General features: G+C 39.7%; 2 protein-coding genes across 5 annotated transcripts in view; one reads left to right on the plus strand and one right to left on the minus strand.

Moving 5' to 3' along the window:
- Window positions 1–26,011, minus strand: part of ddah1 (dimethylarginine dimethylaminohydrolase 1) — a 97,322-nt gene that overhangs the window by 54,397 nt on the left and 16,914 nt on the right. The window lies entirely within an intron of this gene.
- On the plus strand, window positions 20,949–25,340 carry LOC146688915 (uncharacterized). Of its 2 annotated transcripts, none has more exons than XM_085435890.1 (9): window positions 20,949–21,193; window positions 21,991–22,411; window positions 22,560–22,592; window positions 22,689–22,778; window positions 23,139–23,241; window positions 23,321–23,373; window positions 23,481–23,559; window positions 23,781–24,646; window positions 24,755–25,340. In XM_085435890.1, exons 2-8 carry the CDS (start codon window positions 22,199–22,201, stop codon window positions 24,314–24,316), a joined length of 1,107 nt encoding a protein of 368 aa, XP_085292016.1. In that variant the 5' UTR covers window positions 20,949–21,193; window positions 21,991–22,198; the 3' UTR covers window positions 24,317–24,646; window positions 24,755–25,340. The 2 variants fall into 2 exon arrangements, with proteins under 2 accessions (XP_085292016.1, XP_085292017.1); XM_085435891.1 differs by having other exon boundaries at window positions 24,453–24,646.

The following is a 26,011-nucleotide window of genomic DNA, read 5'->3' on the forward strand; positions in this document are numbered from 1 at the left end:
GCTGCTACTAACACTCTTGGTTCCTATGGAAGCACCAAGTGTTTACTTATTTTTCCACAGGCCTGCACAGAATCGTATGGAAACTTTATTTTTGACATGGCCATATATATTTGTATTACTTTCTCTTCAGATGAAATGTAGGGAAATCAACTACCTGCTTTCTCAGTCTGCCTCCCTGCCAGAGCTACCATATAACTAATGGATGGATGAGACAAAATTAATTAGGTTAAGTCTGCTCATGTGTAGGTACACAGAAAAGTAAACTAGGAGGAGGATGGGGATATTTTGTCTGCGCTTTGTAGGGAGGAATTGCCTTCAAGGAGATATGGGACTGATGTCATCTTCCTGGAGCCTGGAGAAACAATCAATGCATGAGCAAAGGGGAATCCATTAGGAGAAAAAAAAAAAAAAAAGAGGGGGGTGCAGGGGTGATGACAACATCTCAACCGATGATGAGTTCAGAGGGCAAAGTCATGTTACTTTACTGATGACCTCTACTAAAAACAAGCCAAGAGAAGCACTGTTTACAGTTGATGACTGCGTGCAAAGAATGTGCTTGAATGCGTGTGCATATGACACAAAGCATGTGAGTGAGTTCAAAGCTCAGGTGAGCATTTCAAGGAATGACCTTTAATCTTAGCCAACAGGCAGACCCTCACACATTTACATCCAGCTATTCAGTAACAACAGAGAACAGATTCCTATTTCAATTAAGACCAGGTGATTTAATAATACATTACATAATGCTATGTGACAAGAGTTTAATCACTAGATAAAACAGGCATAATCATTGTCATTAGTTCGGGTCACAATTATTAACAGCTCAGAAAATAAGAGTTTGTAAACAAACTCTGAGTGCTACAACCTCAATCACAAAAAAATGTCACAGCTAGGCGCACAACATCGCTGGTTCTCATTTAGCATTCATGAATGTAAAGCCTTTAGTGACACCAAAGCCATTCAGTTTATACATTTTACTCTCCTTGCTATTCATAGTGGATTTGCGAAGTGAATACTGAGTGACGCGGCAAAGTCACATTGGGGGGCTTTAATTATGCTGCGATGAAAGGAAAGCTGGCACAGCAACTGCTCAGAGGTCTGAAGCAGGAAGAATGAAAGTTCAATGGATGTTTCGTACACCCGCCTAGTTTAATAAGGCAGGCTAATTCAGTGATGCGATATCAGGATTCTAACAAAAATAACATTTTATAGTGAAAAGTGGCAAGACCATTATGTAGCAGGCAACAGAAAGCATTTAGACTTTGTTCAGTTTTTACTTTTGGATGTGTAGACAGTGTCTATTAGGCTCAAGGCAGTCTACATAAAATGTAGCTGAAGTTCATGAAGTATCCAGGACACTGCTTTTGTGATCAATAACCACTCCCAAGGCTCAGACTGTATTGTTATATGTCTATATGTATTAAGAGTTTTGTTCAAGTTCACTTTACTATATGCTGTGGGAAAAAAGCTAACAAAAACACAAGTGCATTCAGAGAGTTGGCAGGAACCAGGTATGAAGGTATTTTTACTGTAATAGTTAAAGATGGCATCACAATTCTGTCAGATACAGGTAAATGCATCTGATGGGCCACACAGAGAATATTTTTAATGGTCTAAATGTTGCAGAGACCAGCAGAAAAGCCACAGTAAACATCTCCCAACTCCATCATCTGTCAGAAACATTCATGATATACCAGAACTCATACAGAGATGAAAGAAAACTCACACTCTTGTCTTGGGGATAAATCTTAATATGTGAGCCTGAATGTCTCCCAGAGAGCCATCTTCCAGGTTTGACTTAGTAAAGTCAGCATAAAGTATTTGTTCCATAAGTGCAATATCATCATGCCATGGGCTAAATTTCCATCATCATCAAAAAGAAATTTCATCAGAAATACTGCAGCATACGCATGTTAAACATTAAAAGCTCAACATAACCATGTGAAAACAACAACAGACACTTAAGAGTCCAGCTTATTGCTAGTTTACCCTAATGTTCCCACAAGCTACATAAACATGAATTGTTGAAACACTTTTTAAGGCTTCAAAAAAAAGATTTTTAGATTTTTATTTTAATCACGCTATGTTGCATCCAGTTACCCTGTCTTTCGCGGGTCGTCACCCGAGTTGCTCCGTGGTTGCCTGTCAACTACACCAGCATTTACATTATATAATGCAGTCCAACACTGCAGCTGATGATATTACATAGCCAGAGTTAATGAGGCAGATAAATTAGCAGAGGGCCGTGACGCCTCAGGGCAGATCTCTGACAGGAACATATATAGAAGCCACTGATCAGATAAATTGGTATTCAGGTTCATATTGTAACAACACACACACACACGCACACACACACACAAACATACAAACATACATACATAAGGATGGAAGCAGCAGCTGACCTGATGCTCTTGGTTAATAGGTCAAACAATACTATTCCAGAGCAGTAACGATGAGGAATTGTGCAGTCTGTTATGGCTGGACAGTACATGCAGATTTCAGCCAAGAGGAAACAAAGCGTTCCCTGGTGCATGCTGGGACAAATCAACCTGTGTGTGTCTGGAAGGGATGTCTGTGTGTACTGGTTTGTTTTTTCAGTGACTGGAAGAAGCTTTTGAAAGTGTGTGCTGTTCTTTGGACGTTTGTTTTGGAGATTGGTCTCTTATCTGATCGTTTGTGTGTGTCTGTCTGGTTTTGAGCGCATTTGTGTATTATTCTGTCTGTGCAAGTGTAGAAGACTCCAGTACCATGTAAAGACGAAGGCTCGCAGTCTTGAGCTCAGCACATTTTTAGTACTTCCCCTGAGACTGCTTATGTCAGGACTGTCTGTGTAGTCTACACCACTGGCTTTCAAAGTCTGACAGTGACAACTTCCCTCAAACAAAACGACACACCTGCATCCTCCAGACACAGCTTTGCATTATTTTAGGTTTGTGTCTATACGGTCACACTGGTTTCACGGGGATAAGCTATGAGAATGTCAGTGTTACAAATATATAAGCACCACATTGATAGGACATTCTTGACTATAGTAAAATTCAAACAATGATAATGCAGCATGAGAACAACTGAAGGGAGTAAGCTTCAAGTTTGAAACTACAGTTCCCACAATCCTAACCTGCAGGCACTAATGCAGCCCATTCATTTTCAGCTCATATTTGCTCACATTTTGGCAAATGGGCATTGCTAAAATAATACCAAGTTCAGTATGAGGAATTCCTGATTGCAAAGTATTTAGACACAACTACTTGGTGATTGTTCTGAGCTAGGTTGCACTATGGGGATAGTTCCATGATCAGCAATTCATGCAACAGTAGGAAGTGTGATAACCTACCCTGGTCTATCCTATCACGTGTTTCAACTTGAATTCAAGCAAACTGTATGTGCTCTTTTTGTTACTCTTTACAAAAACGCCCCATAAAAAAAATACAGTATCAGCTGAGCTCCATCATGTGGGTGTGTTCAGATATGAGTGAGTTAGTACACTGAGCATTCACATGACAGCACTATGGGTTTTAAAATACTGGAACTGCTTCATTAGCTGCGTGTCACAGCTGGTAAAACTGTTCCAAATCCTAATAAGGAGGGCAAATCAGACCTCAGATGTCTGAGAACATGTAGTCTATATTGTACAGTACATATAGGTCTGAATATAACGTTGTTTCCTTCTATTTGTATGTTGAGCTGCACTCCTCTGTCTGACTGGTGGTTAGAAGACAACTACCGAGGTACTCCTGAGTCATTTTTCTATTTTTGCAGCTGCTACTGCTGAGTGAACCTCTCACGGTGGTTTGTTCTCATTATCTCTGGCAAACAAGACGCAAAACATGACCTTGTGTGCTCCTCTCCATCACATGTTCTTCTCCCTTGAAATCACACTTCACTGCATAGGCTGATAAATGACTTTCAACAACTGTTTGTGAACAGATTTCTCAATGTTCCATCTTAAATAAATAAATTTTGCAGCAGAGCTAAAGTCTGATATTCGGGACTGACTGCAGCAGGTGCCGGCAGCAACTCTCTCTTTTATTACGTATGAAAGTTCAATTTTTGCATGACTACTGTCATGCATCTGCCAATATTATGCAATTATCATGGAATCATCAACCAGACTTTGCTTTAGGATGAAGATTATTTCTGCAGTGTAATTTAAAATGTATTCAACCCGGTGCTATCCATGTGCCTCAACCTTTGCAGCAGAGCATGCTTAAAGGTAAATGGACCAATTACAACCGTGGAAAGGATGGCAGAATCTTCCTAATAGCTCTGCTGTAATGACACACGGCATTGTGATGTCACCAAAACATTACTAGAGCTACTTGGCTATCAATCAGCCCCGCTAGGTCTCCGCTGAGAATTGTGAATGCGCTGATAAAGCGACCCACATGCATAAAAGATCACAACAAACCTAAATTAGTTCTTCTCGAGCTTATTTGCCTTCAGGCTTTTTGAGTAATCACCACCTTTCAAGTCAATCACAAATCCTCCTGCGAGGCTTTTTAACTAGGACAATGACTGAGTGTGACGTGCCTGTGATATATACCTTTTAACAACAAAGACAGCAGCACATCACTGGAGCAAAATAATGGAACGTGACTGTAAACACTGACTTTTCAGTTCCTCCGTAGGAAATCATTTAATCAACACTTTATGAGCTGTTTGAATAATTCACTGTTTTGAAGTGATTTTTTTAAGGACATGGTCAAAAGTAAATTACGTGTTTCTGATTCAGGTGCTTTCAAATGTGAGCAGAGACTGTTCAAGTAAAATGGAAAGACATGATTAACCACTTCAATGTCGACTCCTGGCCTATTTGAGTTTGACCTTATGTCGTCACTTTTTTCCCGTCGTTTGTTTCTGGAGGACAGAGTGACCACATTTGGATCAGAGTGGAGTGTGACGTTATCAGCTAGCAAGTGACTTTGGTTGGCAAAAAAGCCTCCATAGACTACATAGAAGTACCATTTAAACATGGGAAACTAGTGCTACTGATGTGGGGGGGAAAGCTTAGAAAAAAAAGGAGGGTGAGCTTTTACTGTTGTGGCCTGGAATAAGTTGCCCCAGGCTGCACTTTTTCTTCCATTAAAAACACCTTTTCTCCAGTCCTTTCAAGATTAATACCAGAGTTAGCTTCTAGTCAGTTTTAAGTCACTTTTTAATCTTTTTTGTTAGACTTTTTATTTATTGTAAATTTAATGTTTTTATTTGTATTCTTCCATGTTTTATTGCTATTTTGTCATGGTCCTGTGTCTGTTGACTCAGGGCTGTTGTATTAATGACTCTTATCTTGTGTTCTGGTTATGTATTCTGTTAAGGTTTTCCTAATTAGATTTTGGTTTTGTGCTCCCTCTCTTTAGTGTCGAGTCATCCCGTCCCATGTGTTTCCTCTGTTCGCTGTCTGCGTATATTTCCTGTTTTACTTTGAAGGTCTGTGTCTCTTGTCTCGTCATGTCAATTAGGATCAGCTGTGCCTCGCTCCTGTTTTGCCATTCCTCATTCCCCTCCATCTGTACTTATAGTGTGTGTTTTCCTGTGCTCGTTGTCGGTTCGTCTGCGTTAGTTGGTGTTTCTCCGCGTCTCTCTGCCCTCATCCAGTGTTTCTCCCCGTTTGTTCTGTGTTTCTCCCTGTATGTTGCATGTTCCAGGTTTATTAGTTTTTCCCAGTTTAGGTTCATTTCTTAGTGCTGTCCTTACCACCCTCGCTTTTGTTTGTGCTTCACCTATTGTAAATAAAACCCTCACTTGCATCAAGCCAGTACCTGCATTTTGGGTCCTTTTCTCCCACATACCACACGACCTCTGCCGCAGCCGTGACATATTTATTTTTGTCTAATATGTGTTTTTAAAGTGCTTTAAGAATAGTTGGACTGGATTGGAATGAATTAGGTTTGGGCAATCTGTTGCTGCAGCACAGAAAACTAAATTATTTGTCAACTTATTTCAATAAAAGTGACCAACAGCACAGAATGAGGGTCCAATTCAGAGACTTGAATTATCTATTTAAAGTGGCCATGACCAGTTACCAGTTAACAGCTGGTTAAAGGTATCAAGACCTTCATGTAATATCGTGTAATATAAAAATTTACAGTAGTCAAGAAACCAAATGCAAAACAGTTTTTGTACAATCTTGTAAAAGTTTTCATTTTTGCTTCTTGAGAATGTGAACATAAGACTTTGACACCTTTGGGTTATGAACTGGTGGTTATCTTTTGGTTTTATCTTGTGGAAATCACTACAAATTTAGAAAAGACACCCTGCCGCACTAGCACACAGGCACTCAATTATTGCTGCTGACCTTTAAAGCTGATACTGGCAATCATGCTTCCTGGAGGGTTAATGTGCTGATCCAGTCGAATAACCAGCTGCTATGAACATCCTCTGCTGGCCAACAGGATTCCAGTTCCCCAGTCTGCCTCCTGACCCTGCAGCCCCTGATCTGTGATCACCTGCCAGGACTGTTTCCAGTAAGGCAGAGAGACCGGCCAGACTGGTGTGACTTCTCCCCCACAGTGTCTGGTCTAATGACACAGATAAGATGGCACACACACATAAACACACAAGCAAATACATATGTTTAAGTCTATCCCATCAAAAGTCTGCAAAGGAGAAGAGAATTAGCCAATAGCAAACGTGGGTCTGTACAAGGAGCTGCATGAGGAAAAGTTTCTGTTTGTCAATGATAAACTTACAAGCTCAGTGTGTGTGTGTGTGTGTGTGTGTGTGTGTGTGTGTGTGTGTGTGTGTGTGTGTGTGTGTGTGTGTGTGTGACATGCGTGAGGCTTTTTCTTCCCAGTTTTCCGGAAGTCTCCTGGAGCCTCCCACTGCTGTGGGCCCCAGCAGATGACTTCTTATTGTGGGTTTGGAGCCTCAGAGCAATTAGATGAGTTTATGGTAAGCACTAAGAAGCGGAGAACCTTGTCATTCTGTCAGAGCCGATTTCCCCTTCGCGCTAAACACCGACCTCTCCGAGCTGCCAAGGGTGGACGCGGGCCACAGCAGAGATTTAAAAACAACAAAAAAAGGATGTTTTTGAAACCCTGGAGTCAATCAACTTTTACTTCCTGTAGCTGCATTTTGTTGCTAGGTGATTTCAAAAGGCAAAACATGCCTGCTGCTTGCTGAGGGCAGCTGTATTTAATACTTGGTAACAACATTAAGATACAAATTATATGCGCACCAAAATGCACGCATGAATTAAGGAGCATCAGCTGCGGTGAACCACAGCCTGCTGTCATTTTTACTGTGTCTATCATCATATAATCCAAGTATTGTGCAAGGGTGTAGGTATTCACAGGCTGCACAGGGAGTCTGTATAAACATACAGCAGCTTCAAAAGAACCCAACAGAGGCAATATAGGATCAGATAAAGGTGAGGTATTTGGCCACAGATTGACACAGGAGTGAAATTCGAAAATTCTTTCCACAGGGAAAGTGAAAACATTATACACAATAGGAGCACTAGCATAGCATTCTCTACATGAATGTAAAAGAAAGAAAATGCAGCACCTCCCCATGCAGTCCCCAGAGCATTTCCCAACACTGTTGATGTCTTTTTTCCAAGTGCAGTGCCAACAAAATACTTCATCTGCTCCACCTCAGAGGCCTGTGTATCCTCCTGAGCCTCTCTACGAGATTCACCTCTTTACCAAAGCATTTGCTGGAAAACCAAATAAACACAGTTGCACAATGGAAAGGGGGGTCTTATGTAACTAACACTGGCCATGCCGTGGCCCAAATGTAACAATTTTCACGGCTCTGAACTTGAACACCTTCTCTTGCACACACAAGCATGCGTACACACACACACACACACACTGCCCCATAGGAAGCTAACCAGCTATGTAGCGTGTAGTGCTTTTCTTTTCTCTTTTCTTTTCTATCTGCAGGGATTATTGAGAAATAACAGTAGGTGGGCAGACCTATGTGAGCAGAGAGACAGCTAATGCGGATTTTACGTAAAGAACAATGAGGTGCAGACCCATTCACAACAAGCTAATATTCAATATACCAGGGGGTTACTGCTAAACTTTACTGTGCACATAAAATCTCCTTCCAGTCACGTTCATCTTTTCAGCATCTAATAATATGTTTTCTCTTTGGCAGACCCCAGCATAAAGTTATGAGATGAAGTTGTTTACTGACTGCTTTTAAACATTTTTTTTTAAACATTTTTAGATCTTGCTTAAGGACCCGTGTGAAATATATTGATGCTGGCTCCAACCCCTACTTAAACTATTCTTGATGTTAATTGGGTGTTTTATGCAGTGACACAATACCTCACATACTTCAGTGCTTGAGACCAGACTGATAAGAGTTTACTTTCTAGAATTAACATAAGAGACTTTAGGAGGAACACCAGTTAAACTCACAACATGCAATACTTCATGTTGTATTGTCTTGCACATAACTGTGGCTGTTGTAGTAGGCGATACAATCAGTGTGACTACGCAATCAAGGCTGTGTCATTAACATCCGCCCAGCCTGACAACAGAAAGGGGTCTAAATGTAAAGAGCACTTTATCTGACAGTGTAAGGTTTAATAATTGTAGCAAGAAATAAAAATGTCCTTCATTTTTTAAATATGAAATAAAAAATAAACAAGAATCCATCGTATTCCAAGATTTTCAATTCTACAAGAAAGATTCCCCCGATTTGAGAAGCCGACAATTAGAAAATGTTTGGCAGAAAAATAATTTAATGAGTCAATTATTTGCTAACTGTCTGGATTATTCGACAAATCATTTCAGCAGTGACACAGTTTGGCTGCCGCTGCGAGTGCTGTGTGTGTGAAGGGTAACATAGAAGAAGAGTGTGTTTTCAGTATGATCCTTGGCGTGAGAACTGACTGAAAGCGGACATCACACCACACTGTGACAGCTGAGGGCAGACAGAAGAGGCAACACACATCTCGTCACTCGCCACACCAACCACGCACATACAAATTCTCACCATCATACACATGTGGTAAATGGACTGGTTCTTATATAGCGCTTTTCTACTCTTTCTGAGCACTCAAAGCTTTATACAACTAATACATTTACACCCATTCACACAAGCACTTTTTTCTGAGTATTAAGTGCTAAGTATCTACCATTCATACACATTCACACTCCGATGAACGCATCAGAGAGCAACATGGGGTTAGTATCTTGCCCAAGGATATTTGGCATGCAGACTGGAGCAGCCTGGGATCGAACCACCAACCTCTGGTTAGTGGCTGACCTGCTCTGCCACATGAGCTACAGCCACACATGTGAATACAAGCATATACAGACAGTTAGGTCCATATTCGTTTGGAAAAAGACGCAATTGAAGTATTTCTGTCTTTCTACACTATCAGGGTGGATTTTAAACATTCATTAAGCGATTAAAGTGCAGGATTTCAGCTTTAATTCAAAGCCTTTACCAAAAGTTTGCACTAACTTTTATACGTGCTCACCGATCGTCAGAGGCTGAAAACTAAATGGACAATTGTTCCCTTGTGACAAATGAAGCAGATATGATATCTGAAGGTGTTTGTATTTTATAGCTTTTCACTGTAATTGACAATATAAGGCCTGAAGAGATGTTAGCACAAGAGACAAACAAAGTAAACATAGCAAAAACTTTAGGAGTGGCCAAATTAACAATCTGGAATGCACCGGCCAGCTCAGCAACACCAAAAGGTCGGCTAGATCACAGAAGACAGCTGAAGTGGATGATGACAGAATTATTTCCATGGTTAAAAAACAGAACTAAAACCATTTAGCCAAGTCAAGAACACTTTTAGAGGAGGTAGGCGCAGTATCTTTGTCAAGGTCAAGAGGCACCCTCATGAATCGAAATACAAACAGTTTACAACTGGGTGTAAACTCTAGGCTAACTAAACTGAGACAGATTTGCTACTAGTATTCATTCGTTTATTTTTAGACTGGGAGGGGGTGTTCACATGTAGGCCTCTGCGTAGCCTTGTGGTATATGGGTTATCTATATAACTCATAGGTGCGCTATAGGAGCACTCTTGCTACTACTTGCTTAACCTAATTTGCACAGATTACACAGATTTCTCACACACAAAGGTGCAGTATGTGAACATGTCCAAAAAAAGGAGAAAGAAACTGCAGCCAGACATTACCACACATTACCAGACGTTAAATCAAGCATCTATGAAAATACATAGTTAAGAACTGTTAATGATTATTTTGGCTGAGAAATCTTCTTCAAGTCTGTGCACTCCTATTTTCAATTACATAAATGCAATATGACATCAGAGGTGTTGGCAGAAACAGTGACTGCGACTGTTTAGTAAACCAGTGAACATGAAGGTGAGTACAGACATGCTTTTAGCCCCGAGCCACAGGACTACGATCAAACTTGTGCTCCAGAAATTGAGCTTTACAGAGTACTTCTTTCAAACCTAGGGATGAATGGCATTTTCTAAAGTGGGAAATTTCTATTCTTTAAGACATTTTTTCTGTAGAAAGGTTTGTTAATGAAAACTACATGGTTTGAAAAGGAACTTTGCATCCTTGTTTACCTTACACTGGGACCTGATATGACCCTTCAGTTTATCCATTATCAGAAAAAAAAAAAAAAACTTTTTTCTACTTTTAATTCATTACTTTTCTGATTGGATGCCCCTTGTAAACAAAAGGTTTGAATAAGAATTGGATGGCGCTTCAGTGCCCACATCCACAGACGTGAGCTATGTGTGTATGACCGTATTAGAGATATCTGTTCTCAATTACATGCAAGAGTAAACTTAAACTCTTAAGTGTTTGAAACAGGATGGATGACTTACACATTTGAGGACTTTATTAGAATTTTTGACAATTTAATGTAATGTAATATAAACATCCACTAATGTATCAGTATCTATAGGATAGAAAACACAGATAAATGCAGCATGTATAATAGCAGCACAAAGAATAGATAAAACTCAAACACGCAGTGTGAGAGTTAACAGCCGATCTCACCCATCATGTCCTCTACCCTCCTACCCTCTCCTGACTCACCCGTGTTCGGCAGACACCAGCGTATCACCTCCTCTGTCTGAGAATAAATGCACACGGTATAATCATGTTTACTTGAATAAAGACAAATAATAAGAATTCATGCAGACCACCAAGCAGGAAACAGCATTTACTGTCTGCTTCAGTCACTCTAGCCTTTATACAGCTAGTACATGACCTGGAATGCACTGTGCATATGATTAACTAAAGAAAGAAGCTGAAATTGGAGGTGAACCTATACTCTAATTATCAGCTGAGGCCTTTCCTTTAAGAAACATTTCTGTAATTTAGATTCTTTGCTGTGCTAGCTTTCTGGCCTGAGTATGTAAGAAACGGGACTAGCAGCACCTAGCCACAGTTATTGCGAAGAGCTCAATTCAAAAAGAAAAAGATGCGTGCTACCAGTCTTATTTTTCCAGCATATCTATGTGACATCCTGATATTATGCAGTACTGTGCAGAATCCTTGAACCACACTTCATTTCTATATATTTTGCTAGAGAAACGGGAAAGGCGTATAATGTTGCAGCATTGGCATTGAGCTTGAGATCATTTTCATCTTGAAAAATTAAGTTGTTAATCAGATGGCTAAAGACCTTTGCTGATGTATTTCTCTCCTGACCTCCTCCGCACATATTGGTGATGATTTAAACCAAAATTTCCCAATTTGGATTCAATACTCCACAAGACCTGTTGATTTCCAGTTACGTTCTTGTGTAATTTGGCATTCCTCTGGCTTTACCCTGTTTCTTTTCATTAAAAATGGCTTTCTTGAATAATAGATTTACTGAATGAAGGGCCAGATGCATCTCTTTGCTGGATTTTTATCCATTTCTTAAGAACATGACTTTCAGATGCTGTTCATCTGCTGAAGATGCACAAGGTTTTTTCTTTATGTCTGGCACGTCTTCTTTTGTTCTCCACTTGTCCAGATTCTTCAGATTTTTTAAGGACAAATTACACACCATGCCTACTTTACTTTACCTTACAGCTAATAGCTCTTTGGGAATCACAATGCTGGTGCTATAATGTTATTTTATGCCTGTAATACTGTCTTACCTTTGACACGATCCCATGAAATTGGTGTTTATGTTTAAATGATTCATAGGTCAGTGACTTTACAATTTAAAAGGATCCCTTGAAACTGTTCAGATACAAGACTGGACTGAAAATAAGGGGGGAAAAAACAGCCAAAGTCCAAAGAAAAAAAACCCCATATTTTTAAGACCACTTCAAAAATTACACCAATATAGCAGCTTGGAAGCAAAATACAAAGGAATAAGGTGTAATGCAAGACTTTTTGGACGGTACAGTAATGTCAACCAAAAAAGGATCAAATCAAATCAAATCAAATCAAATCACTTTTTATTGTCACATCACATGTGCAGGCACACTGGCACAGCACATGCGAGTGAAATTCTTGTGTGCGAGCCCCACAAGCAACAGAGATGTGCAAACACAACAAGAGATGTGCAAACACAACAAATCAAACACTCATAGTGAAAGGCCAAAGCAGATTCAGCTAACTGAAGTCCAATGGTAATGCAGATCTACTTTAAGCAAATCGTTTGTGAAATACATAAATTATTACCAATTAATTCTGACACCCTAAACCTCTGTGGCTCTAAGCAGAATTTTGATATTGTCTCATGGTTGGAATGGAATCACGTGAACTCATTGGCTGACAGCATTTCTGCTCAGAAAGCATCCAGTGCATAATGAATGTCATCTTCTTGAATCCTCTAATTAACTGCATCATTAGCTTGGCATCCACTTACTTTAAATTGCTCACACAATTGAGGAGTGTCATGCAATTCCTCTTTTGGGAATAGGAGTGGTGATGGTATCATTCTACTCAGAAACATGACAATAAGGCACAGCAACATGGCCACATATTGTTCAAATGCTGAGATTATCTCATTACATCGGCCAAGATTCACTCGCTGTTAAATTCAATTTCTAGTGTGCCTTGTACGGCGGCACAATTAAAAAGTATTCTGCAAACCGCATTAGTCAGACTAAATAATGGAGACCAAAAAAGTGCTAACTCAGAGAGGGCGGCTCTGGAGGAAAAAGGGCGCCTGAGATATATCACTTTCATCAAAGACCAATGGGTGGGCCTTTCCAAAGAGGCAGAGAGCAGGAGAAGTTCATACAGAGACAGAAGTATTTGTTCCAGGCTGTGATGGATGAACCAAAAATTAAGCGAAGACACGTGAAGCATTCATCATTGACAGAGTGATGATTATCATCAGTTTATGATTAGTGAACATTTCAACAAGTGCAAAGATGCATTCCTGTTCAGTCGTGGATCTTCCATACAAATCTCCAGCAGTTTGTTGTGGAAAAAAGAAAAAAAAAAAAAAAGAAAAAGGACATTTTGCAGACAAGAGACAACAGGAGAGATATGATGACAGGAATGAAGGGGAAACTGGAACGTGCTGCAGAAACAATGGCTTCATGTTCCCGTCAGAAAGATAATTTTGAAACAATATTGGCTCTGTGATCTGAGAGCTGAGCAGATGTAAAAACATTGTTTTTTTGCCCGGGCAGTGCTCTGGAGGCTTTGCATATTCAACTAAAACGAAGTAGAAAACAGAACTAAACCCAGGACTCAATCCAGCAATGAAGCACAAAATCTACACGACACGACTGCTGTTCACATCAGAGACAAAAGATAAGATGGGGAATATGGCCTTAAATACACGTGTCTGCAGGCGGAGGTGCTTTTCTATGGGTGGAATTGAACACACACATTCATAAGCAGCATATGCAGCTCTGTGTGAGTGCCACCTTTTTGTTTTTGGTCCGCACAAAGAGTAGTTATATTGTTAATTGCTAACAACAGTGTGAAAGGCTTACCTAGTTTAAGCTGCCATCAAGGGCTTGGTTACGCTTAATCTTCTGATGTGACCACAAGCACGTGAAATAAAAGGGTTAATAATTTGTGCCGTGTGTACTTCCAGTGGAATTGACACAGAAGGCCTAAAGTTACAGTAGCACTTGGAAAAATTAAAGTAGTTACAAAATCCTTGAAGTTAAGCTTCAACTTGTGCCTCATTTACTTTTGTTTTTAATTGGTTGAGTTCAATGTTTCATCACTTACTTCACTATTGATGTGGCTCCAGGTTGCCAGGAGCGAGGCACTGTTTCGAACAGAAACCAAGCGCCAAAAGCAAAACAGTTTCGACCATGTTCTATCAACAGTATAATGAACCTTGCTTTTACAACACTTACTGATTGTGTGCAGAATTACATTATTTCAGCTCGTATGAGCTCATTGGAAAAAAGTCTATTTAAGTTAGTAGCCTGATACAGACTTCCTTTAATGTTTTGTCGGTTTAAACTGCCAACTGAGGAAAAAACAGCATCACGTCAGCGCCTGGTGATAATTACATGCAGGATATGAGCAGTATTTTGACAGAGTCACACCTGTAAACCCACTGTGGAGACACATTTTTAGCTTTTTGGGGTACTTTGAACGCGCTTTTCATCAACACAGAGTCATCTGTCTGAATGTTAAAATCCAGAAAAAATAAAAGCAGTTAAAGCTTCAGCAAATGATCAGTTATTATAAAGAGACAACAGCAGAAAGTTCTTTACCAGAGAAGGTATAAGCCATACGTTCTAAGCATGCTAGCTGCTTAGCTTTGTGGACAATTTTATTCCGTCGCTCTGTTGACTTATCCACCACTTTGGGTTGGATTGCCTCGAAACTGCAAACTTTCATGGTCCTGAAGGAGTAAATCTTTATAGCAGTGAATATCCACCAATTTTTCTTCAAACACATGGAACAGATTTGTCTGAACACTTGTGGTGGTGACAAAAATCAGTATAGAAACACAATCCTCATATTGACCCTCATTTATTAATAAGTGTGTCAAAAACGCCCCAAAAGTCTGTTTGCATGCCATATCAGGTTTAAGGCATGTGGGCACCAGCAGATTATCTTCTTACCAACATGCACATGTTAGTTATTCTAAATCAATAGGCTCAATCTGCGTACTATGTGCATACAGCCACACCCCCATTTTTCTACATAAGGAAAGAGGTTTACCTGGAGGTAAAGTGGAAAGAGTCGATATGAAGATATAAGAGAGAAGCCTGCACCTTTAAGGCAACAAAGAAGGAGAAAATCTGAATTTAGAAACTTAAATAATAGTGTCCAAAGAGGTAGGCGGGAAAGGGGGAGCTTTCCAAAGTTTTTCCGCTCCAGGCCGACAGTCTGTAACATTCTCATCTGGTTAAACGCAGCCTGTGGACTCCATTCAGCCTGATGGGCAGCACTCTGTGTTAATGCTTATTAGCATGCTAACATAGAGAGCAGTAAACAATTGTTTCACCACTATTGCTGGCTATTCACCCTCAATTTATCACTTTTGTCTTCACATAAAAAAGAAAGGAAGCAAACTAGGGTCAGTAAATCTCCGGCTGTCCTAAAATTATTCAAATAAATATATCAAAACTATAACTAGCATCTCATAGTCACCAAGCAAAAGACTTTGAAGGATTTTAATAGCAGAACAACAAAGTTTAGCATCATATGTTTTTTTTATTAGTTTTACAGGTTAATGACCAGAAAAATGTTCATGCAGAATATCGTGGTGTTTCAGTGAAGATGACCTTTAACCTTTTGCATTTTGAATGTCAGCTCCAGTGCATGAAGTTGTTGTTTAGTGACAGCGGAGGAAACTCGGCATTTAAACACAACTGTCAAATAGCCTGACAGACAAGAGGCTGTAGCCTGGAAGGCTTGAGATATTCCCTTTGTGTCTCTCAGAGTATTTTGTTTTTAAGATTGAGAATAAAAGATACGTGTGAGAGTGAAAAGTCAAACATTGAGAGAGAAAGCAGAGAGAAAGATAATAAAATGAGCATTAATATATTTCAGTTAGCCTTCTGACTTCAGCTTGATTTACTAACTGTAGTAAAATGTGGCAGAGGCAAACATTTTGTCATCAGCAGCTTTTAGTTTATTACGGGATACCAAGATAAATGCTTACTGGAGTTTTCAGTATTAGAGATGCTTGTTGTGTTTCAAAAAAAATAGACATGGTCAAGACGACCCGCTGAAGTTCAAACTAAGTGTCAGAATGGGGAAGAAGGGGGATTTACGTAACTTTGAATGTGGAATGGTTGTTGTGTCAGACAGGCTCATCTAAGTATTTCAAAAAACTGTTGACATGCTGGGATTTTCCTACACAACTAAGTTAAAAAGGCCTCATTGATGCCAGAGATCAGAGGAAAATAGCCAGACAGCTTCAAGCTGATAAGAAGACAAGAGAACCTCAAATAACCACCCACTACAACCAAAGCACACAGAGCATCTCTGAATGGACAGCATGTCAAACCTTAAAGGAGGTGTGCTGCAGCAGCAGAACATCACACGGGGTGTCACCCCTATCAGCTGAGAACACAGAACTTGCACAGGCTCACTAAAATGAGACAATAGATGACTGGAAAAACATAGCCTGGTCTCATGAGTCTCGATTTCAGTGACATTCGGACAACAGGGTCAGAATTCGGCATGACATTTCTTGAACATGCCAAATTGTTCTGTGTATCTAAATGGCCTCCACAGTCTCCATATCTGACTTGGACAGAGCACCTTTGGGATGTGATAGAACAGGAGAGTCACATCATCTCTCAATGTTTCCAGCACCTTTGTAATCGATGCACTGATGAATTAAGACAGTTCAGAAAGCAAAAATGGCAGCTAACCCAATATTAGCAATGTGTAACTAATACATGGTCAGTGAATTCACATCACTTTAACACTTTTTCCATATTAATGCATGCCTCAGAGTACAAATCCCCAAAAGCCAGCATTGCTCCACTTATAAATGGTAAAGTCTTGAAGTACAGGTGCTAAGAGGGATTGTGAGCTTACATATTTACTTTCATTGGCACTCCTGGAATCAAAGGTCAGTGAAACTTCCCTTTAGATGTGGTAAAAACGGCAATGCACCAGCTCAAAGCTTAAAGCAAATATTTCAAATCACAAGAGAAACATTGCTAAGACTGCAAGGGCAAGGACATTTTTAAAGGAAATTTAAATTATTAAATTAGAATGAAAAATTCTTTGCCCACTGAAAAGTGAAAATATGTATCAATCTCCACTTAGTATTACTTTACTCTGAATTTGTAGTCTGATGGATCCGAGATCAGAAAGTAGACAAAAGTAGAAAAATGTTCAAAAGTAAGGAGAAAACTACACAGCACATCATTTTTCTAAACTAAATGGGCCTTTCTCACATTACCAAAACTTCAAGTGAAAAAAAGGACAACTTTTTTTCTTTACTTATTCTGCACCCTTTCTGACCTCAGCAAGGCTGTCTATGCCTGGCCTACTTCCTATGTCTTCCACTGCTTGGTCTCACATACCAAACCAGACATTCGCACACCCACGGTGACGGCCGAGTGTGACCGGGTCATCCCGCGAGGCTGAGAGGAGTTCCTGTTCACGAGTCTCCCACATCTGTCTCCCAGGCTGCCGCGCTGATGCTGAGTTGGAGGGGTTGCGGTGGGTGAACCTGGGGCTAAAAGTGGGCGTGGTCCAAGATTATTGGGGAGGGTTGTCTAGGCTGTTCACCCACTTCCATCTTTGCACAACCCACATGAGAGGCAAAGCCCCGGCACGTGCTGGCTGACCCATGCAGAAAACTAAAGAGGTGGATCACTTAACGTTCGGTGTGGTTTGATTTGATTTACTACACCTTTACAAATTAACTTATTTTATCTAGTAAAATGTGTGTATTTTCATTTCAAGTCAGCGAGGGAAACATTTATAGCACTTTCTACACATCCTATACAAGTCAGTCAAAAGGAGACTTATAGTTTTTGAGTGGCGAACAAGCTACATTACTAAGTGGGTGATTTAACACAACAGTTAGTCCATTAATATAAATGTAGGCAATTATGTGAGCGAGACTGTACAGCTAATGCTTTGACGGTCTCAAGAATGAATGAGGATGGGAGAAAGCAGCGGCACCAAGATGTTACGAATGAAAGATCCAGACGAGGAAATCAGACAGGCAAACAGCGGGAGGAAGGGCAAGTTAAATGCGGTAGGAATGTTACAGACAGTTGGGGAATGCACGTAGACCCCGTCCCACACGCTGCTGGCGGATTTCAGATGTCTCGCCCTTCTCCGACGTTCGCACTCGGATGTTAAGTCTCCGCAAAGGAAGCCAGTTCGGTTCTGTTAGGGAAGTCGTATAAGAGCAGGGGAGGGCAGCGAGGAATCGGCATCTGCAAAAGGCCGTCTAGTCAAAACAAGGCTCATGTGCTGTCTGGTGTTCGCTTGTGGGGGTAGCTACACGAAGCATGACCGGAAAAGGGGGCCCACGTGGAAGCATAAACTACGTGGACTGAACCTAAATATTACGTCTATAAAAACATGACCTAAATATTGTGTCTGTGGAGCAGGATTTTCCATCCTGTCTCCACACCTGGAGACATCCAAGTCTTGTACACTCAGTTATGACAGATTTTTAGCACTTTTTAAATGATTGCTATTTTCCAGGCAACTTGCAGTCGCCCTTTAAGCCGTGTGCTATTACAAGATACAGTAGGTCTCAAGTAGCACACTCTAAATATTTAGGGGCCACACTTAAAACATCAGTGTCAGAGGAGGAGTTCAGTAATTACCTCACTGAAGCTTTGAATTCTACTTGATAAAACTAAATCCCGCACGCCTGCCTGCTTAGCTGCTGCAAGTTAAGGTCTTTTTTTTTTTGCCTGAGCAAAAACATAAAAAGTGAGGGTCGAGGATCAGAGAAGGGATTTTCTTTCTAGGCAATTAAACTCGACTTTGCTGTCAGACTCAGAGGCTGCCAGCACAACCTGATGCTCCAGGTAAGAATACGAAAAAAAAAAAGAAAAAAAAAGTCAGCTGTCTGTAGTTACTGGGGCGACAATTATACGGCGCAGTTCAAAAGTTCAGCAGAAATCACTACTGTGAAAACACCTATCCACCAAGGTGTCACTCCCAAGGATTGAAGAGCATCTCCATCCACCCTACGAGAGGAAGCAATCCCAGAGTGAGACGCTTGAAAACCACGAGTCTGCTGAAGCAACACTGTTACGGCTGGCTAATTCTCGAGCAAAAGTTACAACCCAAATTTTATCTACCTTTGGGTTCTCACAGGCAGAAATGCCACATTTCCGTGCTTGTGCCGTAATTATGAAAGTCTGAACAACCTGCTCGCTCGGCAGCAGGCGAAGTGATGAAACGGAGGTTATGGTTCGAGCAGATTAGAGGTTACAGTGTAATTTTAGAACTGTTCTGCCGTGAAATTGCACTTTCATCTCCAGCTTGAAAACAGACAAAAAGCAATATTTAAATCTAAAAAAAAAAAAAAAAAGAAAAAAACATATCTTGACTCGAAACAACATTTTTACACACAATCCATGTCACATGTTCAACTTTGGCATCTTTGTGGCCAGACAGCAGATCACCAAGGGCAAAGGAACCATTTTTTCTAATGTGCACTAACGGGCTGGACTGAATGTGAAGAGCAGCAGGTTGACTGTGATTACTCTGCTCTGCACTCTGTCACAGAGAATGAACCCAGTTATTCTCTGGAGGAAAACTAATTTTGTTGTGCCATGTCCAACAGCTGCCTGTTTCAGAGGCCAATGCGAGGCTGTGGCCACAGTGAGAGTGGAGACTAAATGATAAGATTCTGTTTGGTAGTGTGGTTTTCTTACAGCAAGGGTCAAATGAAGACATTTTTTATACCCTGACCAACATGTTTGGGATAAATGTAAAAGAAAAAACTGGCAATAATGAGAACGAGCATAAAAATCATAGAAACATTTTTATATTATATTGATCTGGGGAGCCTTTTTTCCTCTTTCTTTTTTTTTTAGCCTCAGGTCTCATTTGTACTTTTGTGTCCGTGATGCGTCCTGGATCTCCCCAGAGAGTTAAAAGAGCAGTCCACTGTGTGCTACTCAATTCCAGTGGGAACGTCTCACTTGGACAACTCAGGATGTTACAGCAGAACTCCTCATCGACAGTTTGCCCCTTGGGGGCACGTCTGTAACATGAATGGGAAGTTTAAGGCCGTCATGTCCCTCTCCTTCCAGCTTCTAGCTACTGACTCTTCAGCTGCTGTTCGGTCTGGGTCACAGCACAAAAGTTGGTACACATATACGCTTTCTTTGGTACCCTCAATGAAATCACATATGTGCATACACAAGACAGAACCCCCAAAGAGGAACATTTTGTATCAGGTATTTCTTTTTTTGAACTGTTAAAGAACTTTTCTTATTTCCACATCGACCTGATTTTATTGCCCTTTTGACTTCTCTTTGACCTAATTTTGTTATCACTGTTACTTATCTCTAAGAAACACAAACTCACTCTATCACATTTAGGGATGGGTATTGATAAGCCTTTAACGATTCCGATTCCATTTTCGATTCTGTTTAACGATTCGATTCCTTATCGATTCTTTTTTTTTTTAAAAAAGGAGAACACTAAAGTCGATTAGCTTAGAACTGTGTTTTATATCTTCTCTTTGAACAAGATAGAAATTTAGGAGTAACATGGCCTTACAAACCCAACAGTGAGATCTTAAGAGATCCACAGCCTACGGCTCTTCAATGGGGTGTCACAGGGTCCCCAGGAAAAAAAATGTATATGTAAAATAATAAAATAAATATTCTCCTGTAGCAATAACAAAGTTTAACATAAATTATTCTGTAGCAATTACACAAGAATATCCAGTAATGTCCCTGCCTACAATTAAACACATTCACTTACCAAAGTGAAATCGGGGGCATCTGCTGTGGCAAATGGGTGCAAGTCTTTGACCACAAACTTAGACACTGCTCGGTGACATTCGTCTATCCTGGCCTGAAAGGAGACGCTACCGGTAGACTGCAGTGAGAACTGCCAGCATCTGAGCCAGCCAGACTCTGTCTCTCTCATCATGGTTATCTAGGACGATCTGATTTCCTCGTGTCAGCATTGTTCCCACATCATCATAATTAATGTTGTTCCAGGTTCAACATTGCAAGTGACCAATCACCTTCTTGTGACGTCATTCCTTTGCGACTTCGAAATACCCGCCTTCGATTATTTCGAAATACAAGTGAAGAAGCGAAAAACCGCCGCCTGTCCGCCGAATTTGAAGTCAATTCGCCTGTCCGCCGAATTTGAAGTCAATTTAGGATACTTTCCTTTAATAAACGGTAAGCATTATACATATGTTCCTCACTTGGCTTGCTGTTTGTTTGCTAGCGATAGGCTACTTGACGACAGCATTAGCTAACCAGTGTTCCCCAACTTTTTGGGTGTTTCGTGGCCCGGGGGTTGGGTCAGGCAAAATTGCAGTAGCTTCCCTGATCATTTTACAAACATAAGTGAAGAGAATCTGGACTAAAAGGCCTAGACTTATGGTTGTGTGCTGAATCTATGAATCAAACTATCACCTGGAAACATAATTAACTGGTCCATAGCTGTGAAACTGGACATGAGTTCTTGATTCTATGGAGATTAACAGTAATCCAGAAATTTACAAATTTGTCCTGGTACATCGCGTAAATGTTGTCCCTGGGACATTGTGTAAATGTTGTCCCTGGGACATTGTGTAAATGTTGTCCCTGGGACATTGTGTAAATGTTGTCCCTGGGACATCGTGTAGAAGTTGCCCTGGGACATCGTGTAAATGTTGTCCCTGGGACATCGTGTAAATGTTGTCCCTGGGACATTGTGTAATTGTTGTCCCTGGGACATCGTGTAGATGTTGTCCCTGGGACATCGTGTAAATATTGTCCCTGGGACATCGCGTAAATGTTGTCCCTGGGACATCGCGTAAATGTTGTCCCTGGGATATCGCGTAGATGTTGTCCCTGGGACATCGTGTAGATGTTGTCCCTGGGACATCGTGTGATAGCTTGTAAATAATGGAATGAAAATTATTGATTGTTATTAACTTGTGAAAAAGAAGTGTAACAAATCCACATGTTATGTTCTTACACCCTTACAGAAACTGTGACTCCTTCACAATGTCAGGTAAATGTCAACTCATGTTGAATAATCAACCAATCAAGCCTTTTATTATCACATGCAATGTTACACGTACAACTGCAATGAAAATTTCACCCCCTTCTGACCATACATATATTGCTTAAACATCACATTGGGAAGACAGGTCGGAAACAGTTAGGAAGGTCAGAAAACAATTTAATTAATAGATGAGGGGAGAGGAGGAGAAAAAAGAACTACAACCAGACAAAGCTCCTAGAAGACTGAAATGGATGATGGTTGCAGCATGCAAAAAGAAAATGATATCTGTTGACTACAGCATATGCTTTCTCACAGATTACCTTGTGGGAGTAGCTGGACCAAACTCTATTGGTATTTCAAGTTTGAAATCCCTGTTTGACCAGACTAACATTTCAGATGAGGTACCTCTTGACATAAAAATCCTTTTATGTTGTCATAAAACTAATGTTAAATTCTGCTTTAAATACACTTTATTGTACAATTTACTTAATGAATCGTATTCCTTAGTTCTGTTTTTATTTATATGTATTTATTTATTTGTTTTATAAGGTAATAGATGGCCTAATCTATTTGCAGTGTGAGGTATGTTGAAAAGCTTGTTTGATCATAATGACATAGCATGTTTACGTTTTTTGTAATGTATTTGAAAACATAGGTGTATTTATGTTATTTTTATAGAATTTCCCTCACATTTATCCAATACCAAGCCAAATCACTGGAAAAATTTTGGATGGGTCCACAAGAGCACAAAGTGCATACTTTTTGAAGGTATGACTTGGACTGTGGTAACTATGTTCTTATCACAAAGGGTTTATAAGTTGCCACTATAAACAAACAGCATTTTCCAAAATTGAAGCCTTGTCAGAAGAACCTGAAAAATACCTTTCTGAAACCTTTTCTGTGTAAAGACTTGTTCAAAAGCAATGCACACAGATTAAAACATTTCTGTCTTGGCCAACTGATAAAGAACACCAAAAATTTAGTGGTGCGTGTTGAGTCTGTGGTCTTGATTTGTTTTGTACACACTATAGAAATTAATTAATGTAAACCAAACAAACAAACATTTCTTTGTTAATCTAATTCTTTTTGTTCTTTTTTTTTTTTTTTTTTTTCTTCGTCAATTATTAGTTTGCCCAATCTCTCATTGACGGTAAAACACAAGTGGAGGAGTACAACACTGAAATCACAAAGCTCAGGTCCCGACTTTGCCACTACTTATTTTCCTCAATAGGTAAAGATAAAATTAGCTGCCTTCTTTTTCTCTAACATTGGAAAATGTAACTTGTACTTAAACAAATTATATTTTGCAGATCGAACTAGGAAGTGCAGTCAGTGCTGGTGTGTGATTGCAGCCAAAGACCGGGTACACTATGACATGTCCTTAGCCATATAGATTGTTTATTTAATGGACTTTGTTCATTTGTTTTTTGTTTGTTTATTTCTTCTTCTTTTTTTTTTTTTAATTCACAGGTGCAGTGCCAGAAATGTGGTGCATACAAGCACATGCGTTGTTCAAAGTCTGTTTGTGGCATCTGTATCTTCTGTGAGAGTAAGTCACAATATAACTAAACAATGTCCAAAAATGTTTAAAGTGAATTTTTTTTTCGTAATTTTGCCTTTGCACACCAGGACTGTGTAATTAAAGTGGACGTTTCAAGATCCAGTTTTTACACAAAACTATTTTAGACATAACTGTGTCGTATTGTGGGGATTTCTCTTCACAATTAAATTGATATAGTGCTGTTTATATCATTCTTCTTTATGTAACAGCACAGTGCAGCACAGCAGAGGGAAAGGAGTTGTGCAGCATAGTGGGTGGCTATACAGGAGGAGCAATAGAAGTAGCCAGTGAAGAATGTCATCAGGGAAAGCATCAGGCAGCGAATGACAAAGGAAAAGTTCCTAAGGGAGAGAACATCTGCAGCAAATCGACAAGTAACAGTGAGATAGGAAGACTGACAGTCAGAGATGAAGGTACACAGACTGAAGACAAAGAAAAAGAAACAGAAGTATACGGCACAAGTCTGAGTACAGATAATGCTGCTGCTGATGATGTTGACAGGATCGATGCAGATACAGAATTCCAAACTGATTCAGAAGGAACTAGTACAGTTTACAGAGTGCATGGTCGCTTATCTGTACCAAGCTCAAAAAAGAAAACCTACACAATAACAGAAGACGAGATCAAGCGCAGAATCAACGCAGAGAACATGTCAGTTCATGTTTTCAGAGGTTTGATTGGGGTAGATATACATTTCGTGATTTTGATGTCACCTGAAATAAATCCGGGTTACTCGTATCAATGAAGTGACAATGTGGCTGGAAATTGTGCATTTGCTGCAACATATACACAATTACACCATGTAAACAAAAGCATTTAACTTTGTGCGCGTGTGTGTGTCTCTCTCTGCTCTTTTGGTGTTTGCACTTTTTCTTTTTTAGGGCCGTAAAGCCAAACTGCCCGCAATGATTCTTGACAGGCCTAAGAAGGCCAAAACTAAAGTAACAGTGTTTAGTGTTCTGAGTGAAGAGGAGGCTGGGGAGCTAGCCCTCGGGTTTGCCGGAAGATTGGCCTGCGATGTCACAACAGACATGGTCTGTAAAGGCATCGACCATTCAAGTGCTGATATGACAAAGTAAGTTAGTAAAACAATATGAAAGTTGTATCTTTTTTGGTATTATTTGTCATTTCCCCGTATTTGGGTTATTGGTGTAACATTGTTAATCTTACTTTCTAATAACAGACAGACTCTTCTCAAAATCCAACACAATCTTAAACATGAGCTGACTGATTCCTCAACCTTCAGTTTGCTGACACACACCTTTGGCCCCGCTGCACTGGATTCTGTCATTTCATTCCTGTGTGAAAAACTTGATCTTGTCTCTTAAATAATGAAACCTTTTGTGACTTTTGTTTGTTCTGTAAATCAGAATCTTGAAAATTGTTCATTGTTGTTCTAAGTTTGTGTTAACTATTTGGCAAAAATGATTGGTTCCTAATCCAAACAGCATAATGACTGTTCTAACACATATCTTAAAAATGCTACAAAGAAAGAAAATTATCACATATGTTTCAATATGAATGTAATTGTGTCACACTCGGTTTGTAGTAACTTTCCTGTTTTATTTTGAGTTTTGGTATGTTTACACTGTTATTTTTATTTCCCGTGTGTTCGTCTTCCCTTATTAGTTTTACTGTATTTAATTAGTCTGATTTAATAACTTATAATTATTTACTTTCCAGTGTTTATATATGCTCCTCGTTTGGATTATTGTTTGTTTGAGTTCTGCCTGTCTTTTCTATTAAAGATTTGGACTTTTGGACTATTAGTGGACCTCGTAGGTTTTTATTCTGTTCAATTGGTAATTGACTGGGTTTAATTTAGTGGCCTGGAAAACAGGCCGGAGGGGTCTGGTCATTTTAACCCCCTAAGACCCGAAATCTTCCATGGCATGCATTTTTAATTTCTCTTTGATATTTGGGCCGATTGGAACCCGATGAATGTAAAAAAGAATTACCAGGTTTTGTTTTTTTTTACCTAATTTTTGTTTCTGAGAAAAATGAGAGCCACATATGAGGACATTAATTTGAAATTTCGATAGAACAGTTGCAGTATAATGTCCTCATAACTGTATATCAGGCACTTGTTGATCAAGATTTAGTATTTTGGTCTAAATAACCCAAAATGTGATGTCCACATGTGTGGACGCCAGGCTGGAGTAAAGTGTTAGAGCTATTTATACCTATGTAAACTTTTATACACTGGTTTTTACCTGTCTTGTTTCAGAAAGGTTTAAAAGGGTAATGTCCACAGTTTATTTGTTTATTTATTTGTTTGAATTCAACATATTTTATTAAAGTAATTGAGCTTGAACACAGAAAAAACTGAATCAAATAATCATAAAATCAAATCACTTGCATATACTGAAGTCTAATCTACTCTGAGCTAATGCCGGTTTCCAACACTAATGATCGGGTGAAGGAGAGAGATGAGGGTGTG

The sequence above is a fragment of the Copadichromis virginalis genome, linkage group LG17, assembly GCF_057382275.1.
Source record: "Copadichromis virginalis isolate Kocher_CV1m ecotype Utaka linkage group LG17, C_Virginalis_male_GT1.1, whole genome shotgun sequence".
Classification (NCBI taxonomy): domain Eukaryota; kingdom Metazoa; phylum Chordata; class Actinopteri; order Cichliformes; family Cichlidae; genus Copadichromis; species Copadichromis virginalis.

Coding starts and splice junctions, on each gene's coding strand:
- LOC146688915 (XM_085435890.1), top strand. CDS start 22,199: ATGAGGGGAGAGGAGGAGAAAAAAGAACTACAACCAGACAAAGCTCCT. Junction 22,779..23,138: donor AAAGTGCATACTTTTTGAAG/GTATGACTTGGA, acceptor GTCAATTATTAG/TTTGCCCAATCTCTCATTGA. Junction 23,374..23,480: donor TGATTGCAGCCAAAGACCGG/GTACACTATGAC, acceptor TTTAATTCACAG/GTGCAGTGCCAGAAATGTGG.